At 45.0% G+C, this 25,897-nt stretch overlaps 1 protein-coding gene across 1 annotated transcript in view; it reads right to left on the reverse strand.

Annotated features, from left to right (window-relative positions):
- MARCHF10 (membrane associated ring-CH-type finger 10) overlaps positions 1-25,897 on the reverse strand; it is an 82,522-nt gene that overhangs the window by 48,748 nt on the left and 7,877 nt on the right. Inside the window, exon 3 of the mRNA XM_037070235.1 lies at positions 16,423-16,542. Within this exon, the coding sequence (XP_036926130.1) occupies positions 16,423-16,542 (120 nt within the window). The remainder of the gene's footprint in view (positions 1-16,422; positions 16,543-25,897) is intronic.

Here is a 25,897-nt window from a genome sequence, read left to right on the forward strand (position 1 = left end):
GAGATTCTCTAGCAATAATCATTATTTTGATTTAAAGTTGATTTTTAAACTATGTTTTTTTTCATCTTGTGATTTTGAACAGTAATTGCAATTTCCACTTCTTCCCCCATATGTTCCTAAGTTAAAATGTCACATGGAGGTGGAGGCAACAGCACATCATTGCTATTTCTTTGGGGGAAGAAAACTAGCTCTCTTTTTCAAAATCAAAGCCTAAAACACACAAAAATAAAACAAAAACACAAAACTACCGATACATGTGTTTACTTTAAGTTCCCTATTGGTAATTTGATGAGAAAGTCCTAATAAAGCCATGTTAACTAAACAAAGTAATTGTCAAAATCAGTGTTTTCTGGAATATTATTATTTTTGTGCTTAACATTTTCCGAAGATTCTCAACTTGTGCTTCTGGCCTCATTCATACTAATGTAAGATATTGCCTGGCCTAGGGTTAGCTAGGCTCTCATATGTTTGCTCGCACTGGGAAAGGAAGGAGCTTACAGTAGGGTGTGTGAGCAGCCCGGGGCACTGCAGTAACGACTCAGTAACTTTAGTTACTAAGTTCTAGTTAGATTCCTGGAAAATGGAGAACCAAGGGTTCCTCAGGGATGTGAGATGACTAGATTTTTTAAAAAGATTTTTAGAGAAGAGCAGGGGTCAACATCGACTTGTTGTTCCACCTCAAGCATGCATTCACTGGTTGACTCCAGTGTGTGCCCTGACTGGGGATTGAACCTGCAACCTTGACATCCTGGGATGATGCTCTAACCAACTGAGCTACCCGGCCAGGACAGAATGACTTGATTCTTACACTGGGACTGAACAATGCTGAGTCTGAAATGGCAATGTGGCCATGAAGAGAGAGGATCAGAAGAGCCAGGGGACAGAAGCAGTCGGGGACAGAAAAGGAGTCACTTTCTAGTTCTTTATGGATGGTTCATTTCCAACCCCCAGGGAACTGGCTCTCCACTGGCAGGCCCCGCCCCACCCCAGGGTGTGCCCTTGAATCTGGGTGGACGTGTGCAGAACCCATTTTTGCCATGTGTCATGTGATGGACGGCTGAGCTGAGTGGCCCTGATGACAGAGTGGAGATCAGGGCACGACCTGCTGTGAATGAGAGACAAGAGGCAAAGAGTAGTGTCAGCCTGGTGCCGGAGAAAGACTGTGTGTTTTTTATGTTTGAAATAAATGTAGTCTCACGAGGTTCTGAAAGAGAGTGAGCGAGGCAGTGACCCTCGACACTCAAACATAGCAACATGGAAAGGGTGGCCAAGGGACTGTGGATACAAATGAGCATTTTCAGAGTACTGTCCCCAAAGTCCACATTCAGATTGTGGCTCAAACAAAAAACTGCCTTGGGGAATCGAGGGCAGCTTGTATAAATAGCGTTCTGGGTAGGATGGATACCTTTATGTGTTCGAGAAATAGAAAGTTAGTGTACTCTGCTCAGAGTGCCGTTGTAGGGCAGAGTGGGCTACATTCTCTCTCATCTAAAAAAACTCTAAGAACATCAACGTGCTTCACATGTTCAGGACAGTTTTGAGCTTATCAGAATTGTAACCTTGAGCAACAATTAAATACAGTGATTAGTAACATGTACAGCCTTTTTTTTTTATGACTCAGGTCCCACCTACCCACATGAAACAGTTGCTTAGTCCCATTTCTCTCTCCCACCTGAAGACCCAGTTGCCAGGTGGGGTTGGCAAGACCGGGATCAGCAGGGGAAGCCCTTGTGCTCCATGTACCATAAGATGAGTTCAGGAGTCAGCTGGGCTGCCCTGTGCGTGGATATCACAGGGACCTATTTCTACCATTGACTTCTACAGAGAACACTCCTGTCCCCTCTGCTCCAGTTCTCATGCTAGCAAGGTGGAATGACCCAGTCTGGGACACTGATCTGAGCGCAACAGTGGCCTCAGTGACTACAGTCTTTGGAATGTTGAATGACCACTGGGTCTGCTCCCTGAAGAGGCACGTGGGACTTCAGAACTTACGCTGTGATTACTCTCCATCCCACCAAGGAACAGCCTCTGGGTGAGGCTTAGAGCTAACTCCTGGTGTGCTGCGGAAATCCCTGTCAGTTTACATGGGTGGTAACCACGCACTTTTATATTTTGAAGACAAGTGTGTACAGTGTTCTCTGGGATGGAGTTCTGTGTGGTGGCAGCGGGTAAGGAGGTGATGTGGCCAGAATTGTTGGGTTTAAAAAATTTGAACACTAAAGTGTAGTGTTTTGTAACTGGCTGAGACTGCTCAGCTGGGTATGGGTTTGCTACAAGTACGCATTTCTCTTTCTTCCTTTATCTCAATTCATATCCTCCTTTTTAGCAAGGAGGAGCATCTGAGGAATGCCAAAGAGGTAATTCATCAGATAGGTCTCATCCATTAAAATACCTCCTACTCAGAAGAGTAGGTCATAAAACACTGGAATTAACTGAGAGGTGTATACACCTACGATGTCTTTGGCCCCATGTTAGGCACTATGAGGGAATATAAAAACAAGACACTGACCTTGGGAGAGATAAGATTAGTACTCTCCCAGCAAAATGCAAAATAACACTCGATGAAGGAGTAACTTGTGCGGCACCCATCCTCAATTTCAAATGAACTCAGAGAAAAGGTGAGAAGTCAAGCGAGGTTTTGTGATGGAGGTGGTGTTTTCCGGGACCTGAAAGTTGTGTTAAAATGGCTTAGGCTGCAGGTAGCACGTGCCAAGGTAGGGACGGAGTAAGAGGTGTGGCATGACTCTTGGACAGTGAGGCAGGTGGCCCAAGCAGAAGTGTGGGGAGGAGAGGTGAGAAATGAAGCTGGATAGCAGGGTGGGGTCAGATCCTGGGGGGCTCTGGGATTTAGAGAATGGGGTGTTAGAGAATGGGGTCCAACTGAAGGTTTCTGAGTGGAAAAATGCATAAGGTGACATTGAAGATGAGCGTGTATGTTTCTCTCAGAGGGAGAACACAAAGCATCTTGCAAATTGGCCAGTGAAATAATCTTTCTGCAGTTTCAATGGCTGATTTTTGTAGAGAGTAATTCCTTTCTTATTACAAAAGAAATGCGTGTTCATAATGGAAAAAGACAAGCATAAAGGGAAAAAATTAAAACATTCAAAACCCCATTAACCTTGAAATTAAAACTGCAAATAGCTTGGTTTTACCCCCTTTTAAGGACTGTGAGCGAGACAACTAGCTTTCCACCAAAATCCCTTCTCAAGTGATAAGAGTTGAGCCTGGGATGTGGCTGCCTGCCTTGAACCAATGGTTTGGCCTCCCCTGCAACTCCGTGTGGCCTCAGGAGTAAAGTTGAACAAGTGGCATGTGAGCTGAAGTGATGTGTGCAGCCTGCTTCCGAGGTAATCTCTGGCCCTGCACCTTGGCTAGAAAGACAGCAGCTTTGAAAGCCATGTGTTGAAAACAATGAAACCATCATCAGCCTGAGTCTCTGAAAGTCCGAGTGGAGGGGAGCTGCCTGCTGATCTGGTTCATCCAACGTGGGACTGTAGCAGGTGCAGGAAGTAAACTGTCTTGACCAAGTTGCTGCATTTTTGGTCCCTTTTGTTACAGCAGCTAACTTTACCCTAGCATGTATATTTGTGTAGATACATAAATATTTTTTTACAAACGATTTCACTTCATACAGTGCATCAATATGTCTCTTTCAATAATTTTTCAACCTTACACTGAACATTTTCACATCTACAGAGTAGTTGAAAGAATAGCACAAATAATACCCAGTTTGCTCTCTCTCTCTCTAGATCATTTTCTCAATGATTTCAAAGTGACTAGACTTCACTATATGTCACCTCCAAATACTTTAATGTGTGTGTTCAATAATAGACATTCTTCTGTCCTAAAAAGCCACAATGCCATTATATTACCTAAGAAACCGTAATAGTTCCATACATTATCTAATATGTAGAGCATATGCAAACCCCAATACCCCCAAAGTATCTTGTCAGCTTTTTGTTTTGATCTCTGATCAACCAAGACCCATGCACTGCATGCAGTTAGGTCTCTTCAGTCCTTAGCGCTCTGTCCTTTTTTGCTTTGTTATGTTTTCTACTGTTCTGAAAAGTCCCAGACTCATAGAATAGCCTATATTCTGAATTTGATTGATTTCTCATAATAAAACCCAGGTTATAATTTTCCGGCATGAACATCCTACAGGGGGTGTGGTGTCCTGTATTATCACATCCCATCGGCACTAGACAGTGCTGTTTGGTGACGCTGTTTATCTCTGGGGTCAGGTGGTGACTGCCAGATTTCTCTAATGTAAATGTACACCCCCACGCCCCTTTTGTAATTAGCAGGTAATTAGTAGGTGATCTATGGGATGACTCTCAGACAGTAATCTATTTCTAAACAACATTTCACCCAGTGATTTTAGCATCTTTTGATGTGCTTTGCCTGGATTGATCATTACAGTGGGGTAGCAAACTGATTTTTCTAATTCTATCATCTCTTCTATAATTATTCATCGGCATTCTTCTCTAAAGAACTTTCCCCTCCCTTTTATCAATATGTATGTATTTATGTATGGGTAGATCTATTTAATTTATTATCATTATGGTCTCAAGGATATGTTTTGTTCAATTATCTCATGAATTTCTTTTGATGCTGAAATTCAAAGAATGGAGAGTGGAAGTTCATTCAACCTAGCTCTTGACTTGACATTTCGAGTACTTCTTTGCTTTCTGGTGCAATAAACATAATAGCCTCTCCTTGTGTTTTATCTACCTCAGAACTGGAGTCAGCTATTTCTCCAAGAAGCTCTAGCTTCTTTTACTTGAGAGTGGTATTTAGAGACCAATGTCTGCGTGCTAGGTGTGTTCATTGCTACTGGAGTGACATTGTGCTGACATCGTTCCTAAATCCTTTCAATGGGTTAACTAGAAACATGTGTTTTTAAAATCATGAGTCCATAGTAATATTCCTAGTTACCATGTAATGGCGTATGGGTTTTTCCCTTTTTATTATATATTTGCATCTCTTGTCTATTGTATTTAAAATCTTTTTTCCTTAATGATGTTAATATACTTTATTTGTTTTACTCTGCAACAAACATGAAATGATTTCAGAATCACAATATATTTATTAATCTAAGAGTCAATCACTAAGTAAAGTATTATTTCTTTGACACTCTGTTTGTCTTTAAAATATATGTCTCATTGTATAGATCCATCATAATTCTTTTTGTTGGTCAGGTAGGTGCTTCCACCTTTTTGCTATTGTGATAAACAGTGCCATGGTGAATGTCCTTATATACTGATGCACATCTTTATCTCTTTAAATTCCCCAAAGGGGGAATTTATACTACTAGAGTGAAAGCATGACAATTAAAACTTTTTTTTCTCTAATTGTTCTCCAGAAATTCTGTACCAAGTTACGTTTCTAGATGCACATAAGAATGCCAGTTTCCATGTGAATTTCCAACTATTATCTTATAAAATGCCTTTTTCATTTTGGGAAAAGATATAATTTTAATTTGTAACTTGTATGTAACTTTAATTTAGTGACTACACAGCTTCATTTATTTGTCTCATCTATTTAGAATGAATATTCCATCTATTTATAAAAAGGGTCTGAGATGACTTAAAAGTCTGAACTCAAACAGTTCTGTAGAAGTGGACAACAACAGCAAACTAATTTACGGAGCAAACACTGAGAAGAATGGTGGCCTCTGAGGGGGCAAGGGCAGGAACTGACAGGGAAGGGGCACGAGAGAGCTGTATGAAGTGCCAGGAACCTGATGGGGGTTTGGGTTACATGGTTACGTACGTACATTTGCCAAAACTCATTGCATAGCCCTCTTAATGTGTGTACAGTCCACTGCAGGTCGTTCTTACCTCTAAAACCAAAACTGGGAAAAAGGCAAACAATCAAAATCACAAAAGTGTGACTACATGTGTTGGGCTATGGGAGTGACTGATGAGTAAAACAAAGAAAACTGTGCCCTTACAGAGCTCCAGTCTAGGTGGGGAGGCAGACCATTTAGTTAAGTAATTATTCAATAAATGTAAAACCACAAGTCATGCGTTTAGAACAAAGGAAGTCATGGATGGTCAGAAGAAGATAGGGCAGAGGGATCTGGGGCTGGCTGGGGAAACGCTCCCTGAGGAGGGGACCTGGACTGGGATCGGAGGAGGCGCCGTGGGAAGGAAGGCGGGGCAAGCGTTGCAGGAGGAGGGAAGAGCGCACACAGACTCCCCACCAGGTGGGGGCCTGGCACCCGTGCAGATGGAGCACAGGGCTGGATGGAAGGCCAGCTCCCACAAGGCCTTGCTGGTGACAAGATGTACTTTGGCCCCGATTCCGAAAGCCAAGGAAAGCCATGGAAGGGGGTTAAGCAGACAAGTAAAGTGATGAGTCCTAATGTTGATATCACTCTACCTGTGGTAGGAAGTGTGGGACTTAGGGGCAGTGGTGGAGGTGTGGAGTCTTGTTAGAAGGCCTCTGCCTTCTCATAGCAGGTGATAGCAGAGAACACCACACGGGTGGGTGAAAAGCTATTGGGGAAGTAACATTGATAGGACTCAGGGATGCCCAGTGAGTGTAAGGGTGAGGAGTAGAGGAAGTGTCAGATTCCGGTGATATAAAAGGAAGGAGGAAGGTCTGGTCGGAAACTTTGGCCCTGGGCCTGTTGTGTTTGACACGTCTTTGAGACATCCTAGCAGAGATTACTGAGCAAACAATGAGATATTCAGATTTGAAGATCAAAAGTGAGGTTTGGATAGGAAATGAAGATTTGGGAGTCCTCGGCAGATAGCGTCCCGATGAACTACCCTGACCAGGATATGTAGAACAGGGCTTCTTAGGGACGGGGCATGAACTTGGATGGGAAAAAAATTACATCTCTATCTCCAGCAATGTCTAACCGAAATCTAAGCGTATTTTGCATTTACGAATGCAGGCAACAAGCCACAGTAGTATTCACGGTACCTGTGATTTTTGTCACCAACAGAAATCACAGATATTTTCACATTTCATTAAGTTTGCTGCAGATGTCTCAAAATACTCTTTACGCCCATCGCTTGTTATTTAATGTGCTAACAGAGAAGCACATACATTACTGAATCACAGATTTCTAAAAATATTTTGATGACTATTTCAATAAAAGTGGTTTCCTTTTTATCTTGTTTTTTTTTTTTTTGCATTTGAAAGTATTATTCTGAGAAGAGGATCTGGAGAGTTCACCATTCCGCCCAAGCGGTCTGCAATACAACCACAGGATACAGTCACCAGGTACAGACTGAGGAGGGAACCGAGCCTCAAGAAATTCCAGGGCTAGGAGCCAGAGTGGAGGAGGAGGAGACAAGGGAGGAAGCCAGGAGAAGACTGTGCTTCACAGAAGCTCAGGGCCACAGTGTTTTGAGGAAGAGTGAGTGGCCAGGCCAGTCAAAGTGGCCGAGAGGTCAAGGACAGTGAGGACTGAAAGAGACCTGCTGCGTGGAGACGAGGAAGTCATTTGACAAACAGCCATTTCTGTGGAAGGAGGAGCGTGGAAGCCAGATTGGAGTGGGTTGAGGAGTGAGTAGGAGGTGGGGAAATGGAGTCAGTCAGTGTAAATAATTATTTTGAGAACTTTGGCTGTGAAGAAGAAATAAGTGGAGGGGATGTGGGATCGAGGAAGGGCTGTTCTGGGTTGGGTTTTTTTTTTCCTTCCATTTTTGGTAGGAGACCTCAGATGGCAATCAAATGCTGCTGGGAAAGCCTGTGCTGGAGAGTTGGAGATCCAGGCAGGGGAGGAGTGGGGAGCATAGGGGGAGCGGTGGTGAGGAAGGGAGGGGGAATGGGGGTTGGGGAGGCGTGAGCTGAGGGAGCTTCCACCTGAGGACTGAGATTGAAGACTGCGGAAAGAGAAGAAGGTTTGAAGTGGAAGAGAGTTGACCAGGGAAACTGAGCAGCCTTGAGGAGTCCCAGGAGGCTGTTGGCTGGGACCCTTTAGGGGACCATTTTCCAAAGTTGGGTGATTTTTCTCCAGCAGTTGCCAGTGGCCTGGGTGCAGCCCAGATACCAGGGATAGGCAGGGGATGGGGGTGGGGGTGGGGGGGTTGGCAGAGAGGTGTGAAAAGAAGACAAAAGGAAAGGGAACTAAGAAAATCAAGCACAGAATCTAGGCTGCTTGGGAACAATGAAAGGGCAAAAGGAGAGGGCCCAGGGCAGCAGAGGTTCCAGAGAGGTGGCCGAAGTGTCCCAGAAGTGGGTGAGTGGGAGAGCTGGTGCCGATGAGTAGATTTTGGAGCTGGAGGACTTCAGGTGGATGATGTAGTCTAGGGTGTGCCGTGGGTGGCAGGGGTGGCAGAGTGAAATGCAGGGGACACTATAAGAGGCTTGGGAACTGAGGAGCTAGGGTGTGGCTGGACTAGCCAGGTAGATGCTGAAGTCGTTGGGACAGATCAGGACATGGGTGAGCAGAGATGGAGCCGCTCCCAGAGTCTTCACTGAGTAACAGGTGAAGTAACAGGTGTCACCCTGGCTGGGTGACAACAGGACAACAGTGGGGGGTGGGGTGGGGCAGGGGAGGCAGTGGGATCAAACAGAGAAGCCTCAGTGGACCCATGCTTCCAACACAGCCTGGGGACCAGTGGTCTGGGAGCAGCGTGGGGGAGCAAGAAGGGCGCCCTCCGCCTCCTGACCCTAAGGAACGGGTTCAGGGGAGCTGCAGGAGGGAGCTCTGAAACGAGGTCTGGAGCACCTGTCCTGGGCTGCAGGGACGCCGGAAGGCTCACCCTTTCCAAACGTGCCCATCTCTCCTGGACCTGGGCTCTTCCTTCCACCTGTAATGTCCACCCTCCCTCAGCTGTCCACTCCCACTTCCGTCTCCCCAAATCCTGCTCATGCCTGAAGGGCTAGTCTGCATCCGCCAGTCTGCATCCTCTGTGGAGCTTTCCCAGGTCTCCCAGTCACTTTTTATTTTTTAATATTTATTTATTTTTAGAGATTGGGTAGAGAGAGAGAAAGGGAGAGAAACATCAATGTGTGGTTGCCTCTCCTGTCCCCTCCTAGGGACCCGACCTGCAACCCAGGCATGTACTCTGACTGGGAATTGAACTGGTGACCCTTTGGTTCGCAGGCCTGCGCTCAGTTCACTGAGCCACACCAGCCAGGGCTCCCAGTTGCTTTTTATTACACTCAGTAGATGCTGTCTTGGAGCACAGGCATTTGTGTAACGTCTTATTTCACCAACTCTGAATTCCCTGAGTGCAGCGGAGCTGTGGTTTATTCCTTACCCTGTCCCCATAGCCTCTAATAATGTGCCTTGGATACAAAGGATTTAGAATTCCTTAATGAATAAAGCAATACTTAAAAAACCCAAGATTTTAGGATGAAATACTATAAGTTGTAAATCACATTTAATGCAGGTATGCACCTGAATAATAAATGATACCTCACAAATGAAAAAATTTAATTTTGATATCTGAATTTTAATTGGTTATCAACAAGGGCTTTTTTGTTCTAAAAATGAATCAACTATTTTTTAAAATGAGAATTTTTAATAAAAAGTAGTAAACCGAAATATATAGCACCACATAAAATGAGAGAAAAAGCCACTTTATTTTAATCTTCCTTCGTACCACTTCTCAGCTGCTGAGTCCAATTAACACCGGAAACCCTTCTGGTCAGAGGCCGGCAATCATGGCACCGGCAGTTTCAGTGAACCTGGGTAACAGTTGGTGTTCGTGTCACCCGGCCTCGTGGCAGGAGCACCCTAATGGACGGATGGACTCTAGGCTGTCTTGCTTGTCTGTTGAAAAAGGCAGGATGACATTCTGGAAGCAGCTGCAGTTTAAACTGACAGTGGCCCCATTTTACTGCCGTGCCCTATTTTAAAATTACCTACTGGAGCTCAGACAAAGCACAGAAATAAAGGCGAAATGGCGCATTGCTGGCTTTGCCCAAGATACAGTCATTATGTTCGTTTGCTCCAGGAATGCCGTTGAGGGTCTCCAGCAACTAGTTTGCCCACAGAGGGGCCTGCACACCAGGTCTCCCAGTCAATCTATGATCTTATAAAAGAAACATCCAGTGCAGTCTGGTGAGTTATCCAGTGCAACGTTCAGCCACAGACAACTTCTGTTAGAAAGTACAGTGAGTGGATCCTGTGTTGTCAACCTGGGGCCCCTCTGAGTTTCCTCGGTCCATGGAGAGCTGCTGCCCAGCTGTTCCCGTGTCTTTGTGCTCTTGTCTACCTGTGATGAAAGGAACTGCCCGAGCTTTACAGAAGCCACCTGTGCCTTTGCAGAGTGGTATGCCAGGACAAGAATGCTCTCTCTAGCGGGTTACTCTGGTCAGCACCCGCAAGGAGGTTTCCAAGTCACTGATTATGATTGACCAGTCTTCCAGCCCAAACTGGCCGTCGCACACAGGCAGCCTTGCTGAACTGCTGGCCTCTCAGTAATTTCAAGCGAGGCCAGGGAGCATTCACTACTCCAAATAATGGAACTGCCTTCCTGCCCTAGAACAGGGTGAGGCTTCCTCTTCTGGCTGTTAGGGCTTTGTAGGTAGGACTTCGACATGTGCACGTGCCTAAAACACTCCTGCAGCCATCAGCCAGCAAGCGCTCCCTGCTCCTGTCCTGTGGTGGCCACTGGAAATATTATACGACAATAAACACGCCTGCCCTTGAGTAGCTCCAGCCTAAGGTAGGAGACAGAGGGGAAGGTGTACCTCCGATTTGAATCCAGAGGGTGTATCGGAAACACAAAGAAGGGGCAGGAGCAAAGTCACCTGACCTCCAGGAAAAGCCTTGGAAATTCTTCCCAGAGGAGGAGCCTTCAGAACTGAGAGTCGGGCAACAGGGTCTTGAGTACCTTGCTAATGTATTTGAACTTGATCCCAAGGACAATGGAGAACCACTGAAGAATTTTTAATGGAGGAGCGACATCATCCCATTTGCTTCTAGAGGGACCATTCTTACCCGCAGCCTGGAAGACTGGCTGGAATGGGGGAGGTGAGGACAAAATCACCAGGGAAACGACTCCTACAACAATCCGGGCAAAAAAAGATAGGACCCTGGGAAAAGAGGTGCTGGTGGACAGATTCAAGAGAGAAGAGATAAGACAGTCCAGCTCTGGTGTCTGATTGCTGTGAAGCGTGGGGAGGAGCAGGAAGAGTCGTCTTAGGTAGTTTCCAGAATTCTGGCTTGGGCAGAAATAGATTCAGGAAGAGGAGTAACTCGAAGGGAGAGGATGATGCACTCAGCACCTTGAGCCTGAGGGGCCTGCAGGACATGCCAAGGTGAGCACATCAACAGCTACAACGGAAAACAAACTCAAATGAAAATTCCCACAGAACAGGCTGTGCATTCCCTCTGCATGACGTACACGTTGGGCTGGAGACGCCGGGTGCAGAGCTAGCTATTACTCAGGTGCACCTCGAGGGCGCAGAATCTACGCCAGAGTCAAGAGGGCGGCTGTGACAAACACTGAGCCAGGTGTCAGAGATGACTCACAGCCCTCCCAGGGTGGGGCCCTTTGGCGGCTAGAACTGGTGTGTGCCTGTGTGGCCTGTCTCATCTGCACTGGGGCCTGGGGACAGAAAAAAAGGGAGGCCCGACCCACAGGAATTTGACAGTGGACAAGTAGAAGTTAGAGAAAATTAAAAGTATGACTCACGAAATGCATATGCCATGTACTAAGCCCTGGCTGCTTTCATGACACTGTTAAGGGCGTTGGTAGGCTGACATTGACAGATTAATGAGAGAACAACTCCCTAAGAGCTGTTTGAAAGTGGAGAAGCTGAAGATGCCGCAGACAGGATAGGCTGAATAAATAGGTAATGAAAGGAACTGTGCAAATATACCCAGGTGATAGCAAAACACAAAATGCTAATTAAGCCAGCAGGAGCTACAGTGTTGTATTGCAAAGCATTGTGTTGTGGACCATGCAGGGCCAGTATCTAGGGAACAAAACCTTCTCCTGGCCCATGGGGTCTTGTCTTGCGTGCGTGTTGGACTTGACCACAATCTGAAGCAGGGCTGTCCCATAATCTCTCTGTGACAATGGACATAGTCTATATGTGTGTGGTCCGATATGGCAGCCACGGGCCACATGTGGATCCTGAGCATGTGAAATGTGGCTGGTGAGACCAAGGAACGACTGACTTCTACATTTGATTTTAATTCATTTTAATTTAAAGTTAAATAGCCCCGTGCACTAGTGACCATGGGAGTGGACAGCATGGTTCTAGACTTTGGCTGCCTGGATGTATGGATGGAAATTCTGACTTTTTAAGCCACTGCAGATGGCTTACTTGAAGAGGCTTTCTTTTAGCTTCCGAAGTTTGCGTGGATTATGATGGACAGAGCAAGGACAATGTTTATGTTGGGTAACTGCCTTCACCCTTTACCTCACCTGGCTTTCTGGGAGATCCAGGTGATCTCACCGATGTCAACATCCTGCTGAGCCAGGCCTGGGGGCCGAGCCAGCTGCTGATGTGCTCTGGTGAACTGCCTCCTTCACCAGGTTGGGTCCTGGTGACCTGCATCTAAATATGTAACCGCTCGATTGCTGGTGGAGAAAGGACAATAATCCTATTCCCATTAGCTGAGCAAACCGTGCTCTTGAAAAACTGAGAGGGGGTCTCCACCTTCTTTGCAGATGAAGTAAATGCAGTGACCATGTGTCCTTCAGTCCTCAAGGTTTGTGCACTTGGAACGGTGTCCCTTCCAGCAAGGATACAGGGTCTTGGAAGAGGAGAAGGGTCCACGGTGGCTCTCTTCGTAGAAGGCTGCTGCCCTCCAGGTCCTGGGCTAATCGTTTTCATCATGTTCTACGGGGAAATCAGGGCTCCTGCCCTTTCTGCGTGAAGGTTGGCGAGGGTGAAAGGCCCCGGTGCCCCTGTCAATCACAGCCAGCTCCTGAGGTCAGCCGCCGTCCTGGGGAAATGATTTCCCGCTCATTTTGAGAGACTGCTTTGTTTTTCAGTCCTACTAATCATCCAGCTTCTATGTGGAACTGATGTTTATTTATTTCCCTATGAAATTCTAATCTGATTAAACAGTTCACAGGGTTGTATATACTTTGAGAAGGGTCTAAAATTAAGTGGCTACATTAGGTTGCCTTTTAGAAATCTGGCCTAGGGCTGAACTGAGGTGAAAAAAAGGTACCCTAGAAGCCTCAGAACCTGCCCCTGCACAGATTCTTGCTGGGGCATCATTTGCAAAATTACTGGACACCAAGGCAATTTATAATGTATTGTAGTGTTCGTATGATATTTAAGAATCTCACCCGTTCTCATAACAATCCCATGAGACAAGCTTAAGGAAAAGAATCTCCTTGATGGGAAATTGAAGTGCTCGGGAGGAGAGTGGCTTGCCTGAATTCACGTTGTTGTGAAGGACAGAGCTGGCCCTTGATGATAAGCGTTCTTTCTCCTAGGCCACACCGCTAACTGAAACCTATTTAGGAGGTACCACTCCACACAACGTCTCAGCCCAGGCTTGGCAGGTATTGCTTTGTCTTAGACTTAGATTTAACACAACCTCTGCCCAGCTAGAGGTTAAAGGCACCGCTAGTAATGAGGAAGGCATGTCATAATGGAGTGGCTGCCAAGTTAACTATGCATTTGGGGACCTGCCCACTGCTAGGCAGGTGTCAGGAAACTATAGCTGGATATTGGCTCTGTTACCTGATGGTAAATGCCTTGCTTATTCCAGGCCCATCGGAACTGTGACACTCCGAGGCTGAGTTAAGGAACGAACAGATGATGGGAATTGTAATACGTGTCAAAATTTGGTGGTGGCATGTTTTGCATTGTGACTGTGCAGTGAAAAAATGACCATGGATTAAGCCATCCACTTTCATAATAGGCACTCAATCTGAGAGTGAACTTGCCTTCAGAAATCAGAGGCAAAATGATCCTTAGAGTTTTCAGCCCTAGAAATCTGTCGGGAAATTACTGAGGGGGGTGTTCTCTAGGGTAGAGGGCTTTGGTTAGGCTCCACCGTCTCATTAAGCTATGCCTTTCTCCTGCCCTTTTCTGTTTGACCAAGGATCTCTTACACTATAGTGCCTAATGTGACATTCAATACACCGAGCTCTGGAAATTGGATCTGTCTGGCCTGGGTTCTCTGTGGGAGGTGCCAATGTTCGTACTCACAGCCTCCTCTGGGAGACCAGCTCCAGGACCTTCCTGCTTTGGAGAATCTTGTAGCAAGAGCTCCGACACCTTCTTCATACCCTCAGGATTTGAGATATCATGGGGCAAGCTCAGACTAGGAAGCTTTAAGAACCACCAACTTTTCACAGAAATTTAGGCAGGAATCCACACCTGAGAAGGGAATTCCCCAAACCAACCCCTGCTCCTGGGGGCTCAGGATTTCTAGGATCTGGTTTGAGTCTCACAAGGGATCTCTGACTCCCCTTGTACCCAGCAAACACTGAAGGACAGAGCCAGGGGGGATCAGCTGTTAGGAGCACACAAGTCCGATGGCTGCTGAAATGATACGTACAGTGGCATTTTTTTCTCACTCTGCCCCTCCTGCAAATCCTCTAGTGTCCCCCAAAGAATATCTGTGATACAGACAGCCACACAGGGGTAGGTTTGACGATGGGAAGTTCTGATTTTGTCACCCTTCTCGATAGAGAAGATATGGTTTTGAAGGCATTGGCACAGTCCAGGCCCAAGCCCTTAGGACATCATTATCTGGAAAAAAATTGGGATCATGGAACTAATGTTGTTTCAAGTTCTCGGACATACCAAGAGGCGACATTGTGCGAACATTGAAAATTCCTACCCTTGTACTCGAGAATAGAAATTGCTAGTTTTATGCATCCTACCACTTGTTTTTGTCTTTATTTCACAATTACTTTTATACGTACAACGATGTCCTTTTTGGATGTGGTCTGAGTGTTTGCAATGTTGACTTGAAGAGCTGAAGAAAACTACAGAAACCTGTCACCAACTTGTCCCCCAAGTAAGTTTGTAAAGAGAAACACAGAACTTCGAGTCCTAGAATACCTCACGTGCCCGAGCACTGCCAGACAAAACAGCCGTGACTGTGTCCATGGATCTTTCATGAAAACTGAAGAACCCAGCGGCCCCTCATTTAGTAATTCCAACCTAGGAAGATCACTACATGCTACCTATTTGACTTAAATTGCATTACATTTTTATATCTGTTCTTGATTTTTATTTCCATGTACAAAAATGTGAGATGTCACCTTAATGCTAAAAACATGTTGTTCTGGCCAAACAAGATTTGATTTGAGGATCAATCACACTCCCTATGTTTAATCAGCACCAGGCACTGATCTCGTATGTAGTGCCCGAGTGACAGGAAAGGTTCAGGTGACACATTCTTCTCAGTGCTGCCAATGCTACAACATAGTCTCTCTTACCTTCGGACTGTAGGGGGAACATTTTATTGTGTGACTATATGTTCCTTACTAGGCAGTATGGATCTCCCCCAGGGACACAGCTGCATCCATAAACATCAGTCACTGATATTTTTAGCTGTCCTTTGAACATTAAATAACTGCAGTGTGAACATCCCAGATTAGAGAAGAAATCCCAACAAGAACTTGATTGATATCAGGCATCCAGGACCTAACTCAGGGACCCGTACCGCCAGAAGAAGAGAGAGTCCATCCTCTGGAGTAAATTTCAGGCATAAAATATTAAATAAGAATTCCTAAAAGGAGTATTACTCATCTTAAATCAATTCGCCATGCTAACAACGGGTGTTGAATACAGCTCGAGGTATTTAGCTTACACCAGATAAGTAAAATTCTTACGCAGATAAGAGCTTACATGTGAAATATGATCATCCCGCCTAGTGGTCCAGAGCATCCTCACTGGGCTCAGACTGCCTGGAGAGGGATAGCCACTCTACCACATACTGGCTGCAAAATCCGAGGCAAAATTTCTTAACTTTTCTAAGGCTCAGTTTTCTTCTCCATCAAATGAGGCAAATAATAGATAGAGACTTAAGAAAATTAAATAAGTGAGTGTGTATAAAAATCCTTAGCACAATGTTGGAACGCTGTAAGCACTCAAATAATGGTAACTACTAACTACTGTTATTATCTTCATTCTCATGTTGCTATTATATTATATTGAACTTTTTATTTATTATCATCCTAGACAAAAATATTTGGACGATGGCTAGTTAGTATGCGATGCAGCACTGTGTTTTACTCTCTTCATTAAAAAAAACAAACTGGATTTGCAGTGCAGTGGGTTAGACTCAGGAAAGAAGGGTGAGGCCCACCTGGAGTGACGGCGAGGGAGGGCCACACGGCGGGGAATGGTGCCCGGAATGGGAGCGCCTGCCCGCCTCTTCGGCCCTGACATTTAGGATTCTTCAATATCTCCTTTTTGTGTTGGCTTTTTCCCAAGAAACACACACACACACACACACACACACACACACACACACACACACACACACGGCAGCAGGAGAATGTCTTCCGGGGTTCTAAGTACCTGTTTGGAAGATGTCCCACTTGAAATCCGGGATTGCTCAAAATTTGTCTCTTGCCCCCCAGATTGATCTCCATAGTTCTCTGTTGGGTCTCTTCTGTATTCCTGTCTTCTCAGACAAGCCTAGAGAACAAAAGAGGATCATTTTGTTTGTCATCTTGGGTCGGTCTTTGACCAGCTTTGATACCTTTATGCTTACTTCCTATTGTGAAGAACACGAAATAAATCAGAATAAATACATGAGGTACGTCTCCAGTGTACATCGCTGTCACCAAGTACCAGCGCGCCCACCCAGGCATCAGTCCCTCTCCCCTTGGCCCCAACTGCCAGAGCGATAATAGTAGTCATTGCTTTAATAAATTCAAACAACAAACATACCAAGAGGCATTTGGTCAAGTATTTCCCCAACAGTCGCCTTCTTAGGGAAGGAAGGAAGGACCTAATATACCGTATTAACTTCTCCTGGTCCCTTTCTCTTCATAGCTCCTCCTTCATACTCCCCTCCACTCTACTCTCTCCTTTTGGATGACACCCTAGTCACAGGAGAAGAACTTTCACACGTGAGCCTTCAGCACATGCTGTCCCCTCCACTGGGAGAGCCTTTCCCAGGATGTTCTCTCGACAAATCCTGCTGATCTCCTCTAAGAACCAGCTGGGTAGCATCTCCCACTTTCCCTGCCTCACTACTCTTCCCTAGGCCAAATCCATTGCTCCTTTATGCAGACATAGCTTGAATGATGCAAAATTTTCCCACATTGTATGGAGTTGTTTTGTTTTTGAGTCCGTTTCTCCTGCTGATCACCGAGAACAGTGACAGTAAGGGCCAATTCTTTTCGATCCCCCAGCATCCAGCATTTAGTGTTAATTGAACTGCATTTTTGTTTTGGAGGAAAGTAACAATCCCCAAACGCAAAATAATAAAAACGTAAAAACAAAAAAATTTTTTTTTCATTTTTAAAAAAACAAAATGAGAAGAAAACTTAATTCCAAAATATTTCTCCTTCCGTTCGGGGGTTAAACAAACTGAAGAATATCATGTGTAGGGGGATTTCAACTGATGATGTAAATACTCCTGAAGAGTAAAACTTCTCGGAGCATTTCCAGCCTAGTAGAGATAGTGACAGAATTCGCCATTGCCCCGGTGCAGGCAAATTATCTATGTCGTAGTAAAGTAGGGCGGTGCAATGACCAGCAATAGCGTTTCTGCACCGGGCCTGACACATCCGCCTTCCGGGCTGGGTTGAGAAAAATTTCTCGGGCACTTTTTTATTTCTGTTGAAAAAGTGTCTCCTTCCTTTTTTTTTTGAAAAAAAGATTTTATTTATTTTTAGAGAGAGGGGAATGGAGGGAGGGAGAAAGAAAGAGGAAGGGAGGGAGGGAGGGAGACAGAAAGAGGAAGGAAGGAAGGAAGGGAAAAATACTGATGTATGAGAAAATCATCCATCTTTTGCCTCTTGCGCATACCCCAACTGGGGACTGCCCTGCAACTTAGGCATGTGCCCTGGCTGGTAATCGAACCTGCAACCTTTTGCTTTGCCTAAACAACTGAGCCACGCCAGTCAGGGCACATCTCCTTACTTGATGTACAAGGACTTGCCAGGGTTTCCTGCCATGGGGAAAGCCTAATATTATGCTACAAGGTTAAGAATAGAAATGACCGGATAGTATTCAAACATTTTCCACTTTGGAAAGCAGAGAATCAGTTATACTGTGCTTCACAACTGAGGTGTGGGGGAAGCGCTGGCTTCCAGTCTCCAGCACAGGGGCCGGTACTCACCTGGCTTCCCAGGAGAAATGTGCAGTTTAACCCCGCCTTGCTCGGAAAGGGAGAACAGCCCATAGTGTTTTGTTTTTGTTTTCTATCTCACAGTTAATCTTATTTCCAAAAATTATTTCATTTTCCATGAAAATAGTAAGCCATTGTAATAAATCCTGGGCAGTGTTTGTTTTCATACATAATTTAAACAAGAAAACTCAAACACGCTAGACTGTAACTACAATAAATCAGCACCAGAGAGGTAGCTGGAGAGTTTAGTGAAGTTAACTAAGTACAGGCCTTTTGTTTCTATTCCTCCTCCACTGACTTGTGACCAAAGCCGCTGATTGGCAGGAGCCCTGGTTTGGCCTGCTGTTTCCCCGAAGGGGCAGATGTCTGTGTTACCCTAACCTGCCCGTATCAAAAGAGCAAGAAAATGCTGATGGGCTGAAAGTGGAGGAGCCTGTCTTAGCAAAGGCTTGCAAGACCCAGGCAGAGTCTGTGGGATGAACAGAATTCTTGTGGGCTGAGTGTTTTTTGAAAATTCTCTCCAAGAATGCATGTGACTTAAATATTTCTTTACCAAAAGGGGATGAAGAATAGAATGGTTTGCAGTGATGAAAAAAAAAATCTTCCCCCTCAGGTTCCTTGTCCCTTCTCTCATAGAGGAACAGGAGAACAACAAACCAGTGGCAAAGTAGGTACTTCCAATTTCTTTATTTTGATCCAGCCAAGTAATCTTTCTGTATAAATCAAACATTAATCCTCTCAAAATCATAGCTTTGCTGATGAGAACGAATACGGGGAACGGAGCCGAGTCCAGGCTTCCAGTCCTAGAAAAAGCAAGAATCCAGCCGTACTGCCCACAGGGGCTAGTTTTCCTGAGACTAGTAAATGTCATTTTGTTGTTGCTGTTGTTGCTGACGTTGTTTCTACTTTGGGGGTCCTGAAGTGTCGGGCAAAGGAGTGTGACATCCACAGGATGGGGAGGAGGAATGGCCTAGTAATTCAGAGTCACCAGGGGCTCCCCTTACCCTGGAACTTGCAAAATATTCCCTTTCAAATTCGCGTGCCTGGAGCCGGACTGCTATAAATAAGTTTCTGTTCACGTGACACAACTGGCTGAGAGCAGTCTTGAAATCGAAGGCGTGTCAGGTAACTCCTTATTGCTTTCTTCCGGAGGGGTACGGGGGCTCCTCCTTCGCTCTTCCTCGGGGGTTCTCGCCCCGCCCCCACCCCACCTCGCCCCTCCCTCTGACAGCAGCTCCCGCCGTCAGGCGCCTTCTGTGCAGAAGCTGACGCTGCGGGGGCAGAACACAGAAGGTGCGTACATGCCTGTGGAGGGTGACGTGGGTTCTGTGACTCACTGTAACTCAAGCCTGGTAAACATGCCAAACCCCCAGCGCTGCCACTTTCTAGCTTCGTGACCTTGGGCGAGCTGACCGACTCTGTGGGTTGTCACTCCCCTCATCCTTAAGAGGGAGATGGGAGAGGGCCCTGGGCTGCTGGCGTGTCGGGGGAACTCCATGGTGAGTGGCTCATGGTGAGTGTCCAATAAAAGACACTCGTCATCACCATCACCATCATTATCTCATGACAATTTTAATTGTTTCCAACCCCATTCTGTAGTTTACTTTTATTTCTAAAGTCTGCCTTTGCCAAATAACGTGACTCTGATCTTAGTCACAGGGGAAGAAAGGCTTTCTGTCCTGGCCTGAGCATCGTTCTTGTTTTTCTGCCTGGAAGGAGAAGGGTGCTTCCTAAGCCCCCTCTCCCGGCAGCAGCCAACTGAGGAGACCGTGCTAGTCATTCGGGGGTCCTCTGTAAACCAGTTTTTAGTCAGCATCATAGCCTTCGAAATCCCCAGGGGTGCTTGAAGCTTATCTTGTTTCTTTTATTATCAGTCTCCTCTCTTACCTGGGCCCCCGGTGCCTTAAGAAGCCATCAGTGTGCCAGAGGAACCCTTCCCTGCCTCAAAGTCATGGCAGAAAAACCGTCCTAAGACCCTGCTTGGGTATGACCCTCAGCCAACAATGACCCTCTGTCAAGGTTACTGTCACTCAAACCCAGCAAGCATTCAGGAAGTGGGAGTCCCCACTGCCTTCAATGGGTTCTTTTTGGTAGTGGTTCTTATGACCAAACATGAATAATCCACAGTTTGGGGTTTTAATTATCACTGGTAACATCATCAAAGTTCATTAGTTTTGAGAGGTTAAGTAAGCAAATGAGTTGGTTTCCTTTTCTATCTGAGAACAGTAGAGAAACACATACGTCACAGGTGAGCAGAACACAGACCACCCCCCGCTCGTGCCCCCCTCCCATTCCCATGGAAGGAAAGTTGAATTTTCTCCATTCCCTCAACTTTCTGAGAGGATGATTCCAAACCCTCACCACCTGGCAGAGTCTCTGATCATGCCCTTGAACAAGTTTATGTCATCATGCTCAGTGTTTGATCTACACTCGAAGGAATTAGGACAAATAAGTGACATGAAATAAAAGCCATTTGAACACATTTGATAGATTATGAAAAAGTCATGCTGAAATGCCAAGTAGAATCTTTCTCTCCAGCTTTCAGTGGACACAATGGCGAAATTCTGCCTCAAGTTACATAAACACATTCGACCAAAAGAAGAAGAAGAAAGCTATGCAGCATAAACACCCTTGAAGAAATAGTGCCAAATTCTGAGATGGCATGTAATTATGTACTAGTTACCAGGTTCTGAAATAGCATGTAATATGCCAAATAGATGTTTATTTCCTCTTGTTTTTTCAAAAGGGTCCCACCCAACCACCGAAAGGAGCAGCGTCAAAATAACTCAGGGTGGGTTTAACCCTCCCCTCCTGCCACTACACACAGACCTGGCCAGGCACCGCTAATTTGGTGCATACCAACCCGTAGCGTATTTTAGGATGTAGCATGGATAGTGTGTACAGGAGGTTTCTAAGGGCTTCAATTTGAGCCAGTTTGTTAAAGACGAGCCAAGCACAGGAAGGAATATGTGGCAAACACATATGATTTGGGAGTCATAGCTAGTAATTAAGTCTTACACTATTTGTACACCCAGAAATGGGGACTCCTTAGTGTCCAAGCAGATCACTGTACTGTGAGTGAAAGTGGGGATTTCTGCAAGTAACTGTCCAAGCTCATCAGTGACCCGGGGTTTCAATATCCACCTAGTGCAAAATCTACCTTAGTAAATTATCTAAATACACATAGGTGTACTTAGGTCCATATAGGTGGTATTTAGGTCCGTGCCACTTGGCATTTGGTCCATAGGTGTATGGACCAAATTATTGAGGGGTCATTAAACTCACACAATTGATTCTTAACCCCCTATTTTAAATACTTTCTGGAACAAGGTAAGGGATAGATTAACTAATCTAACTAACTTATTGTACTTCCCTTTCATGTAGTTTTGGTAGTTGCTATATACTTACTTCAACAATACTCAGAACATCTTAAAGACAACCTGACTTATTTTTTGCAGACCTTGTAGCGAGTGGCTTTGAAAATGCTCCATGAGGGTGGATTTGACTTGTAAGAATAGTTACAAGTCATCTGCGTCTAAGTCTAGTAAACAGGGTTGGTTGTTAAGTAACTCTGGCTCTCATCAAAGATGAGGTATTTGGTTCAACAGAGAATAGTAAGACTCCTGCCCTTAAGAAGTTGTGGTCCAACATGAAGGACACACTTCAAGTACCCAGCTTGGGTGACAGGGGAAGTTGTGCCCCAGGACTCTACAGGACACCTACTATATCAGGCCACACTACCAAGACAGGGAGTCATAGCAACCCTACCTAAAACATGGAAATAAACACAGGAAGGATGCCAAAATGAGGAGACAAAGACACATGGCCCAAATGAAAGAACAGATCAAAATTCCAGAAAAAGAGCTAAACAAAATGGAGATAAGCAATATACCAGATGCAGAGTTCAAAATACTGATTGTAAGAATGCTCAAGGAACTTACGAGGGTTCTCAGCAGCATAAAAAAGATCCAGTCAGGAACCAAGGATACACTAATTGAAATGAAGAACAATTTACAGGGAAACAACAGTAGAGTGGATGAAGCCAAGAATCAAATCAATGATTTGGAACATAAGGAAGAAAAAAAAAATCAATCAGAACAACAACAAGAATCCAAAAAAATGCCCTGGCTGGTGTAGCTCAGTGGATTGAGCACAGGCCTGCGAACCAAATGATCACGGTTTGATTCCCAGTCAGGGCACATGCCTGGGTTGCAGGCCAGTTCCCAGTTCCCAGCAGGGGACACATGAGAGGCAACCATGCAGTGAAATTTCTCTCCCTCTGTCCTTTCCTTCCCCTCTAAAGATAAATAAATTAAATTTTAAAAAAAAGAATCCAAAAAAATGAAGATAGTCTAAGCAGCTTCTGGGATAACTCCAGGTGGTCCAACATTTGCATCATAGAGGTACCAGAGGAGAAAGAGCAAGAAATTGGAAATGTATTTTTAAAAATCATGAAAGAACACTTGCCTAAGTTGGTGAAGGAAATAGACATGCAAGTCCAGGAAGCACAGAGAGTCCCAAACAAGATGGATGCAAAGAGACCCGCTTCCAGACACATCAGAATTAAAATGCCAAAGGTTAAAGTTAAAGAGAGAATCTTAAAAGCAGCAAGACAAAAGAAGTTACCTACAAGAAATTCCCATAAGCATGTCTGCTGATTTCTCAAAAGAAACTTTGCAGGCAAGAAGAGATTGGCAAGAAATATTCAAAGTCTAAAAAAAAAAAGAAATATTCAGAGTAATAGAAAGCAGGGACCTACAGCCAAAATTGTTCTACCCAACAAAGCTATCATTTTAACATCAAATGGCAGATAAAGGGCTTCCCAGACAAGAGAAAACTAAACATATTCATCATCACCAAACCATTATTATATGAAGTGTTTAAGGGATTTATTTAAGAAAAAGAAGATCAAAACTATGAATCAAATGGCAAAAAAAAACATATCAACAATTGAATCTAAAAAACATACTAGCAAATAAGGAGAACAGAGACAGGATCCTGGTTACAGAAAGCGTTCTGATGGTTGCCAGATTGGGGGGGGGGTATGGGAAAATGGGTGAAGAGGTGAGGGGATTAAGAAGTACAAATAGATAGTTCCAGAATAGCCATGGGGATGTAAAGAACAGTGTAGGAAATGGAGTGGCCAAAGAACTTATACATGTGACCTGTGGACGTGAACAATGGTGTGGGGATTGCCTAAGAGAATGGGGACTGCTGGGTGGAGAATAGCAAAGGGGGAAAAATCAGGACAATTATAATAGCCTAATCAATAAAATATAATTTTTCAAAATTTTTCAATTCTTCAAAATATAATTTTTCACAATTATAATAGCCTAATCAATAAAATATAATTTTTAGAAGCTGTGGTCCTGTTTGAGAGGAAGTGACACAAAATTTGAGTTTCGTAAGCAATGTGAGAGAGGTATGAAAAGGGTGCTGTGGTTTTGGAGTAACAGAAATGATCTCAAATCAATGGTGGTGATGGCTTCAACTTGCTAAATTTACCAGAAGTCATTAAATTATATTTAAGACGGATAAATTTTATATGTAAGTTATACCTCACTGAAGTTGTCTCTTGAAAAAAGGTGTAAAGAGGTTCCCTAGGACTCTAAATTAAAACTGGGGTCCTCATCAACCTTGTCAAGTGTCAGGTAGATGAGGGCGAAGAACAGGTTAGAGACGTGGTTGTGATTTAGGCTGTTTTTCTGTGGTTCTTGGGTCTTTGGCCAAACCTTAAGTGTAGGGAATCAACCAAAGGTTTTCATGCATTCCAATGGCATAGTCAAATTCACATTTCAGATAGATTTCAGGAAGGCAGGATTGGAGGCAAGGAGACCAGTGATAGGAATGTTGTGATAGTATTGGAGAGAAACTACAGAGGTTGAAACCAGTGTGGTGGCAATGGGATAAAAAGGCAGGCACAAGGTCATGAGCTTTTTGGTCACCTTGGCAGGACATGGTGACTGGTGGGATGTGGGCGGTGAGGGAGGAGAAGGAGTCAAGGAAGGCTTAGGTCACTATCATCGGAACAGAGAGGAGCAGGGCAGAAGGAAGGACCTGTGGAGTGCAACTGTGGCCATGCTGAATACGCGGTGCCTATGCGACATCTGGAAGGGAATGTCTAACAGCAGGTGTGTGTCTGATTCCGACACTTTGGGGAGACTCGGGTTACAAGTCATCAATCTATGAGTGGTGGTTAAAAACATAGGAGGGTATGGCTCAGTTAGTTGGCTGTCAGCCTGCAAACAAAGGGTCTTTGGTTTGATTCCCACTCAGGGCATGTGCTAGGCTGTGGGTTCGGTCCCAATTGGGGTGAGTACCAGAGGCAACCAATCAATATTTCTCTCTCACATGGATGTTTTTCTCCCTTTCTCCTTCCCTTTCCCTCTCTATAAATAAACAAGGAAAAAATAAATAAAATCTTAAACATAGGAGGGGATGAGATGGGTCATGGGGACCTTGTGAATCAGAGGAAAATGAGGTGGAGGATGGAAAACTGGTGGAAGTAACGTTTGTGGGGCTGGGGGGAAGAATGTGAGAGAAATAGAAGGGACCTCCGGAGGGCGTGATGTCAGAAAGCCAAAGGAGTGATGTTTCAAGAAGAAAGAAGTAATAGTGTCAAGTGTAGATAAAGCTCCAGAAAGCAAAGACTTGAAAGGTGTCCACTGCATTTGGCTGTGGGTGACAGTTTCAGGGGCAGTGTGGTGACCGCCAGGCTGCGGTGGCTCAGGGAATGAGTGGGAGGAGAGGAAGTGGAGATAGAAATGTGGAGGACTATTTGGGGACATCTGGAGACTGGAAAGTGCTGGGGCTGTGAGTAGAAAAGGACACATGGTTCACAGGCAGCTTTGTTTTGTTCTCAGAACGAAGAGATTGAACATGTTTGTAGGCTGAGCCAGTCAGAAAGGACATCTCAAAGACAGATGAGAGGGCCATGGATGGAGAAGGGCTGGACACGGAGGGCCGTGGACCAAGATCTCAGGCTGGGCCACTAGCATGGAGACCTCTTGGGACTTAAGGGCTAGATGGGGGTGTAGCCGGATGGAAGGGGCGGGTGTCTAGTGGCCTCCCACCTGTGGCCTTGGGTTCTCTGTTTTGTTTCATGTGTCTGTAAAGCAGGAAGAGAAATTCTTTGCTGAAAGTATGGAGAGAAGTTTAAAATAGTGATGGTATTTGCTTCTTTGCTTTGAAAGAAGTAGAGAAGTTTAAAATAGTGATGGTAACAGAGGGGGTTGATGATGGGCAGGTGAACGCGCTGAAGTGAGTCATCCTTCACGCCTTTCTTTCTCTCTGTCCCACCCCTCCAGCTCTCAGCGAGAGGTCTCTGCTGCTTCTGTTCCCTGGTCAGACCGCTTGTGACCTCTACTCCTACTGCTCGGGCCTGAACCACCAGAGTTTCTCTCCCAAATTTCCAGTGCAGTTTCCTTATGAGTTTTTCTGCTGCTTCTCTTGCCCCTCTCAGACCTTTCCCCACATAGCAGCTATGGAGAGATTTTAAAAAATGTATCGGGCTGGCCAAAAAGTCCAGTTAGTTTTTTCGATAAGCTCCAAGACACTTTTTTCATTTTCACCAATAACCTTATTGATTTGGATATTTTGAGTTATCTCCTGCAGAGTATAATGTTGATTGTTCTCAGTTCATGTCTTGATTTGATCGCTATCAACTTCACCGGTCTACCCGACTACAGAGCA

This window comes from Sturnira hondurensis, unplaced genomic scaffold (assembly GCF_014824575.4).
Source record: "Sturnira hondurensis isolate 20B ecotype Veracruz unplaced genomic scaffold, ASM1482457v3 Scaffold0018728, whole genome shotgun sequence".
Taxonomy (NCBI): Eukaryota; Metazoa; Chordata; class Mammalia; order Chiroptera; family Phyllostomidae; genus Sturnira; species Sturnira hondurensis.